Raw genomic sequence first — 12844 nt, forward strand, 5'->3', positions numbered from 1 at the left:
GTGTTTAAAAGCCATGCTAAGATACTAGGACATTTTCAGTGTCAGAAGGAAATAGTAAAAAGAGCACTGATTTGGAAGTCAAAGATCTGATTTTAACCAAGTTCTACAATTGCCATGAATATGCCAATTTCTTACCTTGGGCGAGTCACTTCATCTCAGTTGTGTATTTTTTTTTAACATCTTTATTGGAGTATGATTGCTTTACAGTGGTGTGTTAGTTTCTGCTCCATAACAAAGCAAATCAGCCATACATATATACATGTTCCTTAGATCTAAAAAAAACAAAACCTGAGAATGTCAAGAGTTGTAAGGGGTCTCTTTGTTGTCACTGTTCCTGCTGTTTTTGTTGTTGTTCTATTCAAATTTATGGTATTTTAGGATGGGAGTAGCATAACTGAAGAAAGCTTTAAGAATTAATGTAGGTAGATTTAAAAGTAAAGAAATTGTAACCAAAAATCACTTGGGGTTATCTTTTCGATGGTCCTGACATTTTAAAAATAAGCACTTCAATATTGTAAACATAACAGTTGGAAATGGGAAAATTATAGAAAAGTAGCAAAGAAAAATAGATGAAAGTTGGGTTAAGGATGGAGAGGGAGAAAAGGTGTGAAATGATTGCCACTGCAGTTTGGACTCTGAAAAACAGAATATAGTATTCAAAATTGAAATGGAAGAACTAGACAGATAATTTTGCTGGAGATGTGGGACGGGATGTAACATGAGTTTGTAGTTTTTTAGTAGGTACAATATATACACTAGAATGTGTCCTTTTAAGAATTAATTGATATATGAGGGAGATGATGGAGGAGCAGAACATGGAGCTCACTTCCACAAATACAGCAAAAACACATCTACAAGTGGAATGATTTGCACAGAACACCTACTGCATGCTGACAGAAGACCTCAGACTTCCTAAAGGGCAAGGAACCCTCCATGTACCCAGGTAGGATAAAAGAAAAAAGGAAAAAACATAAAAAGAAATCGGGAGGGCACCTGTGCATCAAGGAGGGAGCTGTGAAGGAGAAAACGTTCCTCCTTCACCCTGGGAAGGCTCCTCACTGGCGGGGAGATCTGTCTGGATGGAGAGGGGGCTTTGGAGCCTCAGAGGAGAGCACAGCAACCGATGTGCAGAGGGCAAAATGGACAGTGACTTGCACAGAAGGTCAGTACCACCCCACTGCACTCCGCAACCTGAGACCACTCGTCTGCTGGTGCGGGCAGGGGCTGGGTGCTGAAATTCAGGTTTCAGTGGTCAGACCCAGGGAGAGCACCAGGGTTGGCTGCATGGTGACAGCCTGAAGAGGCTGGAGTGTAGCAACTGAAGGTCACTCGGAAGAAGCCTGGGCCTGCCAGAGGCAAGGCACCATTGTTGGGGGGCACACAAGGAGAGGGGCAGGACCACCATAGGAGCTTCTTTCCCTGCACGCATGTGCTTTCAGGGCTCTGGGGGCAGGCGCAAGCCACCGCTGCCATACTGAGCTCCAGGGTGGGCACAGGCTGCCACCACCACTAAGAGACCTGCAAGTGGGCTCCAGTGGCTGCCCCCACTGTCCTGGGAGTGCGTGGGCCATGGCTGCAGCTAGGGGACCTGCAAGCAGGCACCAATCGCTGTCCTGGGGAGTGGGCAAGCTGCCACCGCTGCTAGGAAACCCTGCAGCAAGTACCGGTCTGCTGAGAGTTAACACCTATCTTGAAACTCGTCCAAAAAATTGCAGAGGAAGGAACACTCCCAAGCTCATTCTATGAGGCCACCATCACCCTGATACCAAAACCAAAGATAGCACAAAAAATAATTACAGGATAATATCACTGAACAGGATAATATCACTGATGAACATAGATGCAAAAATCCTGAACAAAATACTAGCAAACAGAATCCAACAACACATTAAAAGGATCATACACTGTGATCAAGTGGGATTTATTCCAGGGATGCAAGGATTCTTCAATATATGCAAATCATTGTGGTACACCACATTAACAAATTGAAGAATAAAAACCATATGATCATCTCAGTAGATGCAGAAAAAGCTTTTGACAAAATTCAACACCATTTATGATATAAAAAAAAAAAACCTCTCCACAACGTAGGCATAGAGGGAACCTACCTCAATATAATAAAGGCCATATATGACAAACCCACAGCAAACATCATTCTCAACAGTGAAAAACTGAAAGTATTTCCCCTAAGATCAGGAACAAGGCAAGGATATCCACTCTCACCACTTTTCTTAAACATAGTTTTGGAAGTCCTACCAATGGCAGTCAAGGAAGTCCTAGCAATGGCAGTCAAAGAAGAAAAAGAAATCCAAATTGGAAAAGCAGAAGTAAAACTCACTGTTTGCAGATAACATGATACTGTACATAGAAAATCCTAAAGATGCTACCAGAAAACTACTAGAGCTCATCAATGAATTTGGTGAAGTTGCAGGATACAAAATTAATACACAGAAATGTCTTGCATTCCTATACACTAACAAAGAAAGATCAGAAAGAGAAATTAAGGAAACAATCCCATTTGCCCACACATCAAAAAGAACATACTGGCTTGGCCAAAAAGTTCGTTTGGTTTTAAGTAAAGACATTTTTCATTCTCACCAAGAATTTTATTGAACAATGTATTCACTAACCAAATGAACTTTTTGGCCAACCCAATACCTAGGAATAAACCTACCTAAGAAGGTAAAAGACCTGTACTCAGAAAACTATAAAGTACTGATGAAAGAAATCAAAGATGACACAAACAGATGGAGAGATATACCATGTTTTGGGGTTGGAAGAATCAATATTTTCAAAATGACCATACTGCCCAAAGCAAACTACAGATTCAATGCAATCTCTATCAAATTACCAATGGCATTTTTCACAGAATTAGAACAAAAAATTTTACAGTTTGTATGGAAACACAAAAGACCCCAAATAGCCAAAGCAATCTTGAGAAAGGAAAACGGAGCTGGAGGAATCAAATGCCCTGACTTCAGACTATACTACAAAGCTACAGTAATCAAGACAGTATGGTACTGGCACAAAAACAGAAATATAACTCAATGGAACACGACAGAAAGCCCAGAGATAAAACCACACACCTATGGCCACCTAATCTATGACAAAGGAGGCAAGAATATACAATGGAAAAAAGAGTCTCTTCAATAAGTGGTGATGGGAAAACTGGATAGATACATATAAAAGAATGAAATTAGAATATTATCTAACACAATACACAAAAATAAACTCAAAATGGATTAAAGACCTAAATGTAAGACTGGATACTATAAAGCTCTTAGAGGAAAACATAGGGAGAACACTCTTTGACATAAATTGCAGCAATACCTTTTTGGATTCACCACTTAGGGTAATGAAAATAAAAACAAAAATAAACCAATGGAACCTGATTAAGTGTAAAAGCTTTTGCACAGCAAAGGAAACTATAAACAAAGTGAAAAGACAACCCACAGAATGTGCGAAAAAATATCAATATTTGCAAACAAAATGACCAACAAGGGATTAATCTCCAAAATGTACAGACAGCTCATGCAGCTCAGTATCCAAAAAATGGGCAGAAGATCTAAATAGACACTTCTCCAAAGAAGCATACAGATGGCCAAAAAGCACATGAAAAGATGCTCAACATCACTAATTATTAGAAATGCAAATCAAAATGTCAATGAGGTATCGCCTCACACCAGTCAGGATGGCCATCATCAAAAAGCCTACAAATATAAATGCTGGAGAGGGTATGGAGAAAAGGCAACCCTCCTACACTTTTGTTGGGAATGTAAATTGGTACAACCACTATGGAGAACAGTATGGAGGTTCCTTAAAAAACTAAGAACTACCATATAATCCAGCAGTCCCACTTCTGGGCATATATCCAGAGAAAAACCATCATTCTAAAAGATACATGTACCCCAGTGTTCATTGCAGCACTATTTACAATAGCCAGGACATAGAAGCAACCTAGATGTCCATCAACAGAGGAATGGATAAAGAAGATGTGTTACATATATACAATGGAACATTACTCAGCCATAAAAAAATGAAATAATGCCATTTTCAGCAACATGGATGGACCTAGAGATTATCACACTAAGTGAAGTAAGTCAGACAGAGAAAGCCAAATATCATATGATATCACTTATATATGGAATCTAAAGAGGAAAATGATACAAATGAACTTCCTCACAAAACAGAAACAGACAGACTTTGAAAACAAATATGGTTAACAAAGGGGAAAAGGCGGGGGAGGGATAAATTAGGAGTTTTGGATTAACGTTACACACTACTATATATAAAATAGATAATCAACAAGGACCTACTGTATAGCACAGGGAAGTTTACTCAGTATTCTGTAATAACCTATATGGGAAAATAATCTGAAAAAGAATGGATATATGTATATGCATAATTAAATCACTTAGCTGTACACCTGAAACAATACAACATTGTAAATCAACTATACTCCAATATAAAATAAAAATTAAATTAAAAAAGAATTAATTGATATGTGAAGCCCATGGATGTTTTAGTTTCAGAGTTTCACAAAGTCGTAAAATCAATCCCATAATTCTTTTCTTCAGTGTTAATATGAGCATTAAATTTGAGCCTGTTTACTTTGGAAATTCAGTGGCACTCAAAGAGAAGCCCCAAGTGTCACACTTATCTGAGTTGTAATTTATGAAAGAAATTTTAAAGCCAGTAAAAGGAGCAAGACTTTTTGAATAATAAATATTTCAATTCAAATCCCAGCTTGACCTTCTCTGAGTCTCTTTCTTCATTAGCTAAAAAGGGAGAATATCTACCTGTTAGGATTGAGTGCAGAACATGTGAGGTACCCAGTGGAGCTCTAGATGCTCAATAAACGATGGCTACTGTGAACTCATTCTAGTAGATCTGAAAGACAAAGAAACTCATATCCTTTCTTTTAAAAAAAAATCAATATTATACTACTATTTATATCATACCACAACTCCTCCTGCAACAAGCATGTACTCATTACTGATTATGTCAAGTTTCATAGTTAGTGTCAAAAATATTTCAGTAGTAGGTAATATGCAGAATTCCTAAACTTAAGGATTTGTCTAGGTTAGGAGGTAAGTGTTAAAAGATTCAGGTACTCCTGGGTATTTTAGGTGTATACTCTCAAATTGAATTTTCACACATGTAAGTTATCTAAAATTAATTTTAAATTCTTTAGTTTGAAAAAGTGCCAATATTTTATTTGCACAGTTTGTTAGAATACAATGAGTTTCCAGTTTTTGTTGGTTCATCCAAAATGATTACATATACCCAGATAAAATGTTACCACTCAATCTCCATGGGTTAATTCATTTTATAAACTTCAAGAGATTCAAACATTCAAGTTTTATACCAAATCCAATTGAGACTGCTTTGCTCAAGATATTATTAAACCTACATTTTTCAAAAAATTACTTTTTAAAACAGAGTATAAAGAAGCTCTATTATGTTAAGTAAATTATAAGTTAATTTAGAACTAAAATTTGAGTGAAACACTAATTTTTAAAGGTTTGTTCACTCATCCAATAGCAGAGCAATACTTTGAGTGAAGGTGAAATTTAGTGCTTATCTTCTTTAGCCAAAAGAAGTTAGCAAATTAATCCAATAGAGTAAAATGGATAGTAATACATGTTATCCTCATTCAAACTCATTGGTCAACAAACAACATACTGATTTAAGCAACAAGAAATTATTCTGAAGTCTTGATGGATAAAAACAAGTATTAAGTTTTTCAGAGATGTGTGGATCAAGACAGTTATAATCACTCATTGTTGATATTTACTGATTTATATAAAAGAATAGCAGTTATAAAATTATATCAATCTTCTCCCCAGACTGCCTACTTTCTTCCCATTCTGTAAAAGTTTGGGAATCCTGATAACTTAGATGTTATATAAAAAATGACTTACTTTGGGCTTCCCTGGTGGCGCAGTGGTTGAGAGTCCGCCTGCCGATGCAGGGGGCACGGGTTCGTGCCCCGGTCCGGGAAGATCCCACATGCCATGGAGCGGCTGGGCCTGTGAGCCATGGCCGCTGAGCCTGCGCGTCCGGAGCCTATGCTCCGCAACAGGAGAGGCCACAACAGTGAGAGGCCCGCGTACTGCAAAAAAAAAAAAAGACTTGCTTCTTTTTTGCTTAATACATGTTGAGATATTTATATTTTTAAATACCTTTATGAACCAATTTGGCTATTTTATTTTTAAATCAGTGTTGGCAAACTATATTATTCTATGTTTTTTAATAATATACTTTAAATCCATGTGATATTTGTGGAATATGTGCGTTTATAATTTAGTAATTATTCTTAAAATACCATGCTAAATGACATTTTAAATAATCTATTCAGGAATTGCATGTTAGGAGACAAAATTTTATTAAAATGTTATAATGGTTTAATATTTTATTAAAATGTTATAAAATTTTAAAATGTGAAATAAAAAATAAATTATATTTCTATTTTGAAAAAGGCTTATTCACTTTAACATGAACATTGTTGGTACAAGTTTTCATAAATCCTCATAGTACTATTTAAAATTTCATGTCTACCATATTTTAATTCCATTGACCAAGTTTGATGTAGGTACATCTTCTATTCTTCCGAAATTTGTCATTAAGACTGTGACATTGGTATGACAAATGATTCATATTGTAGTTTACTTTTTATTGCCAATCATCAGGATATATAGAAAGATAACTATGCACATGTCTCTTAACACTCTGCTTTGTAGAGATGTCACCAATAGTCATACTGTGATTTTTTTCTTTTGAGAGTGCCACCTCTCTGTCTCTCACACCAACAGATACTAATGTAGTAACTGACACATCCTGGTAAGTAATTTTGAAAATCTTCTAACCTAGAAAGAGTTCAGCATCTCAGATCCTAGTAAAACTAATTTTGGGGTCAGACATTATATGCCATGTAATAATCCAATATTTAGAGATGAACATGATTTTATGTATATATATACACACACACACACAATCTTACAGCCTTTTGAAAATGAGTTCAAGTAAACCTGAAAACCTCACCATAAACTTGCTGACTCAAATCTGTTCTAACAAAGGCACATTTTTTAGATACCTGAGGCACGGTGCTGCTGAATTATATAATCCCTATCATTAAATTCCAATGTTATCATCTTCTCTATTTTATTGAACAAGCTTTCAGGAATTACAGAGGACTTTCATAAATACTTCCAATTAAAACTTTTACAGATTTGACTCCAACAAAAGATAATGGTTTAAAAGCTAAATTCTTTCCTTTTTCTTTACAGGCTTTGATTCTGTTTGGTTTTGTTTTCAAAAATAGAAAATGATATTTACCACCTTCCTAGTTGTTGTGTGAAGAATACAAGAAAAAAGTTATTTCATTCTTAGGAAAGTCACAAACAACAATTGCCTACAATGTGTGGCTGGAAGTGTAATCCACATGTAATGCCTCTGTCGGCAAAGACTTAGTAGAAGGGGCTTTATAATAAATATTCACATCTGCTGCTTTGGACACTCTAATCCATCCTAAGGATCTTTGCTGTGTCAGGCTTTGTTCTAAATGAAGAAGCTCAGTAGATATAAAGGTTTGCAAATAGGCCATATTTATCATGATTAACTTTACTTTTATAACTTTTCTCTGTTTTAGAGATATTCATGTCAATTTGGGTTATAATTCTTGATTAAATATTTGACTGTGACTTTTATGGCAATATTATTATTGAATTTTTATTATGGAACGGAAAAATTCTATTTTAACAATATATCACCTACTTAACATCTGTCAAGAAGGCATCACTGATAAAAATGCTGTGCTGGATGTGGAAAAAAATGACTAAAACCCCAGGCTCTGGATTCAAAGTGTTTGTGATTAAATGCTAGCTCCCTCCGTATCTAGGGTGTCATCTTAAGCAAGTTACTTAGCCTTTCCAGGATTCTCTTTCTTCACCTATATAATGGAGTTAATATTATTTTCTTTATCATTAGATATTGTAAGGATTATATGGAATCATCAATATATATGTTAGGTACTAAATCCAGTATCTAACGTGTTGAAAAAGTTTAATGAATTTTAAATGGCATTACTGGAATGATAATATTATATGCCTTCTAAGTATGATTAGATAATCCCAGTGACAGTACTAAAGTCATTTATTTAACCCACATACTTATGTAGACATATTCTGTTGTTTTTACTTACCTCCAAATTCCCTGATAGTTTGCTGCTGGACTTCTTTAATAAAAAGTATTGGGCTTCCCTGGTGGCGCAGTGGTTGAGAGTCCACCTGCCGATGCAGGGGACGCGGGTTCATGCCCCGGTCCGGAAAGATTCCCACATGCCACAGAGTGGCTGGGCCCGTGAGCCATGGCCGCTGAGCCTGCGCGTCCGGAACCTGTGCTCTGTAACAGGAGAGGCCACAGCAGTGAGAGGCCCGCGTACCGCAAAAAAAAAAAAAAAAAAAAAGTATTAGTTAGAATGGGATTGCTGATATGTTTTTCACTTTAAGGAAATTATTAACTCACAAATATATGGTATAAATATTATGACAATACTCTGTGCAGTATTTAGCTCTCTTATGACACAAAATTTTAGTTTAACAGAATTTTGAATTTTAAATTAGAGTAAAAAACCTAAGACATCTTTGATATGGAGGTATTTATTTTCACTTCAACTCCAAAAACAATTTGTTGTGCTAATAAGTACCACAATTTTTAAAGTATAAATGTATATTATTAGTTCTAAGTAGTGATTTAGTATACTAAACAAATTTAAGTATAATAAACAAATTTAAGTTATAAATTACCCACTGTGTGTATATATGTATATATGTGTATGTGTATATATGTATACATGTATATATGTATATATATATATATATCTTTGCCTTAGATACATTTTGAATCCTATTTTTTAATACTTTTTTTCAGAAATAATTCACTTGAAAAAAGAAAGCTTCATTGCTTAATTGCTTTCAATCTCATCTTCTCAAAATTATTAATCCCAAATATAAGGAGACTAGCAGGGCATTTGATGACCTCTGCATATAAAGTAGATAGAGCATTTAAAAATTTTATAATCTAATCATTGGCATATCTTAATTTTAACTGGAATTATTTCCTATACAGCCAGGAGTTAGTTCATATTTAATGACTGACATCTAACGTAAAATGAATCTGAATTACAGTTGAAACAAAACTGTATATTCTGTTGCTTATAAACTGTGACTGCTTGAAATAAAACTTTGATATTCATTCTCTCTCCCTCTTTCTCCCTCCCTCCCTCTTTCTGTCAGGTCAAGTTTTAGCTCAAGCAAGTGGCAATGGGGTTATCCATTTACTGGATCTTAAATCAGGGCAGATCCACAAATTGATGGGCCACGAGAGTGAGGCTCACACGGTCGTATTTTCTCATGATGGAGAGACTCTGTTTTCTGGAGACTCCGACGGCACCATTCGAACGTGGTCTTGATGGTCAGCATATCCCACTGTGGAGGGCATTCCCTTTAAGGCTTGAAAATGCCTTGTATAGTCCCAAACCAGTAAATATCTGGTTAAATATGCCAGCAGGTGACATTTACAATTTGCTTTAAAACATGCTTTGGACATATATTTTAGTGCTCATTACTGTTACCAATAAAAAAAAAAAAAACTTTCTGCTCATTTATTTGTGTCTGGGTCTTTTTCTTTCTCCTTTTGATAAGAATTTCGAGACAGAGCATCTTTGCTAGCAGTTTGGAAGAAACAGCTTTACAATGACGCCTAATGACAGACTAGATGAATTACAGATTGATTTTGAATGTTACAAAACAAACTGCAGGAGAACCAGGCTACTTTTTTTAAAAATCAAATCTAAACTGCAGGAAGACCTGAAGTTTAATCATGTAGCACAGGGAAAGTCTTTCTGTAAGCAAAGGGTCAAGTAGAATTGGGGAGCATACATTTTCACAGATTCTTTAACAATGATTACACTTTATCTGTTAATAATAATCAGAGACTGCAGATGGCTTAAGTCTAAATGCTAGGCTCTTCCAGAACTTTCATCTCTGAAGCCCATGGGAGAATGCATTAAGTATAATTACAATAAAAAATGAAAAGAAAAAAAAATCGTAGTCTCAATGCAAGTAAGTATCTTGCACGTAAAATGCCTTTCCCCCTCCCAATGCATGCATCCACTGTATAAAGTGCGACTGCTTAGAGAACGCTCTAGCCTGGTCCAAAGGAGCAGCTCGGATTTCGACCGAGCTCGGCTCAGAAGCCAGTTGTTGGCGCTGTCCGTGGTGCTGAGGAATTCCCAGCTGCCGGCAGAATGAGCTCCAAATCAGCAGTCTGCAAACTGCTCTCAGTGATGCAGAAACCCAGCTAAAGTTGCTCCTTTCCTTCACGTCCACAGTTAGTATTTTCTGGTGTTTAAGAGGGGATTCAAGCAACATATCGTGGATGATGCTGACGGTATTGCCAGTGGAGTGGGTTTTAAGCTACAGCATGCTGTCGCTGATTTTGATCCTCAGAGCCTAGCCAAATCACCTCTACTGCCATATCAAACACTGTGTAAGTGAACTCATGTGTGGAGGAGGCGTAATCAGCCGGGAAATTTCATAGAAGGATCTGGGAAAAGGCTAAAAATAAGTTCAACATGATTCTGCTACTGGGGTCTGGATTGCTATAGGACCAGCATTGCTTCTTGCTTTGAATTCTGAAGACAGATCCAAAGCATATTTCTTATGTGTGTCTGCAGTGTTTCTCTCTGGAAGGGCGGGAGACTGCTTCTTGACTGTGTTTTGAAATGGGAGGTAGAATGGATTGCCTTTAATTCAAGCCTGAAAATGTATTCTTTGGATAATTAAAAAGAAACTGCTTTTCTAAAACATACCTGATCTTTTAGTTTCTATTGGTCAATGACCCCCACCACCACCATTTAACCTCCAGAGTGATTAGGTAAGTGTATCTCATGACATGAGTTATGTTTGTTTTCTCAAAGAAATAGATGCAGTCATTTAAAATCATATGTAACAATATGGGGTGGGGGGAAAGTTTAGCTGGGAAGTGATCCTCAGTATAGCAATGTTTTCTTACTTATTTAAAAATCTTCAGATAAACATTTTGATTTCTCTAATGTTTCTTCTCTTAAATATTAAACTGCACTAGAGTAGCTTAATTAAGAAGAATGCTCTTGAAAAAAATAACTTTCTTATACTGAAAAGACCTTGTTTTCTCCATGCAGATTTTAAAATATATTTCATATAATAAAAGCATGCTTAATGTTTATATAAAGTAGGTATTACATCCCTATTTTTACCTTTAAGTTTACATTCACCCTAACCTGACACATTAATGCCTACCTGTAGCTTACAAAGAGATCATTTTCTATGTCCTTTTGAAACAGAATGATATGTGTATTTTATATGGCTTATCTTGCATGTATTGACAGATACTACTAGAAAACTATAAGAAAGCACAATAGCTCCTTTTTCTTCTAAGATAAACTTTCTAAATATGTGGGAAATGCATGCTTTAATTGGAAAATTATGCTTTTTCAGAAGCTTGTATTATGTTTGTGGGCTCTGTAGTAATTTAAGGGAAAAAATGCTTTGTCAAAGGGAGCTTCCAGCTTCTCAAGTAGAATTATAGGTTTGCTTTTTTTTTGTTCTGTCATGACTCACTGTTTTTGACATATTTTATTTATTTTTTTTTCTGACATATTTTAAAAGAAATCCGTCTCCTTTATCATTACCTACCCGAAAGGAATTCTAATATTAGAGAGCAGTTTTCTCTTAAAAGAGGTCATGAATATACTCCCTTCCATTTTATTATTACTAGAATTTGCATATCTAACTTAAAATGCAAGTATAATAGTTCTTGAAGTTTTCTAATGCTATCTTTATCTTATTTAAAATTATCTGCATATGTTAGACTAAAAATCGATGGTTTATCATTGCTATTATAATCTGAAAATAAACCAACAAATAACATTTATAAATGATCTGAAAATGTCCTGTATACAATTTTAGCAATATTGGCATAAAGCCAGCACCATTTAAATAGGCAAATGAACTATTTTACACTTTTCTTATCTATTACTCCCTAAAGTCACAGTTTTCCCAAGGCTTTGTATGAGTTAGTCACTCTGATAATTTAAATAAGAGCCCACTGCCAACACTCCCCACCAAGCACTAATACTAAGTGAAGTGTACAAGAGTCAATAACACCAAATTGATATGGCATATTTTCTATGAATTGGCAACACCCTATTATTTTTAAGAAACTTCAATAAACAGTTACACTGGCATTTTTATGCAAATTGCCTAAATGCAAGTATCTTTGGCATGTCAAAAAACAGTTATGTTTTCAAGAGTGTGTGAATGTCATTTATTTTATATTGAATTAATTCAAGTAGTATTTATTACATGAATATTAGAGTCAGGTTGCTGTAAAAATAATTTACAGATACATCTTTCCTGTCCACTAGGAGCTTACTTCCTGAGTAAAATAAAGGTGTGGACAATAGTACAAATAAATTTTTAACAAATCCTTTTCAATACCTGGCATTTTCTTATTATTTAAAGTTTTCTTTCTTTTATTCACTGTGGAATAGTTGTGCTATTTTCCTGCTTAACTATGTTTCAAAATCCAGATTCATGTTCACTTAAACAAGTCACCTATATTGAGACCATTGTTCTCCAATTATGGGCGTAAAGAAGTAGGAAGACCTTTGTAGTAGCTGCATCCAGTGATAATTTAAATTCAGCTGTTGGTTTCTTCCCTTTCTTTTAGAAGTAGAATGTCTTCTCACTAATCTCCTGAGTTTTCTTTCAGATGATTGTAACATATATACATTCTGTCA

At 35.4% G+C, this 12844-nt stretch overlaps 2 protein-coding genes across 3 annotated transcripts in view; both read left to right on the top strand.

Annotated features, from left to right (window-relative positions):
- Positions 1–9620, top strand: part of SPAG16 (sperm associated antigen 16) — an 877426-nt gene extending 867806 nt beyond the window's left edge. The window contains exon 16 of the mRNA XM_033428194.2: positions 9297–9620. Coding sequence (XP_033284085.2) covers positions 9297–9472 — 176 coding nt within the window. The 3' untranslated portion in view covers positions 9473–9620. The remainder of the gene's footprint in view (positions 1–9296) is intronic.
- Positions 9621–10229: 609 nt separating this feature from the next.
- VWC2L (von Willebrand factor C domain containing 2 like) overlaps positions 10230–12844 on the top strand; it is a 155870-nt gene continuing 153255 nt past the window's right edge. For both annotated transcript variants that reach the window (XM_004262757.3, XM_033428167.2), the window contains exon 1: positions 10230–10938. The gene's annotated coding sequence lies outside the window, so the exon portion shown is untranslated. The remainder of the gene's footprint in view (positions 10939–12844) is intronic.

The sequence above is a fragment of the Orcinus orca genome, chromosome 7 (genome assembly GCF_937001465.1).
Source record: "Orcinus orca chromosome 7, mOrcOrc1.1, whole genome shotgun sequence".
Classification (NCBI taxonomy): domain Eukaryota; kingdom Metazoa; phylum Chordata; class Mammalia; order Artiodactyla; family Delphinidae; genus Orcinus; species Orcinus orca.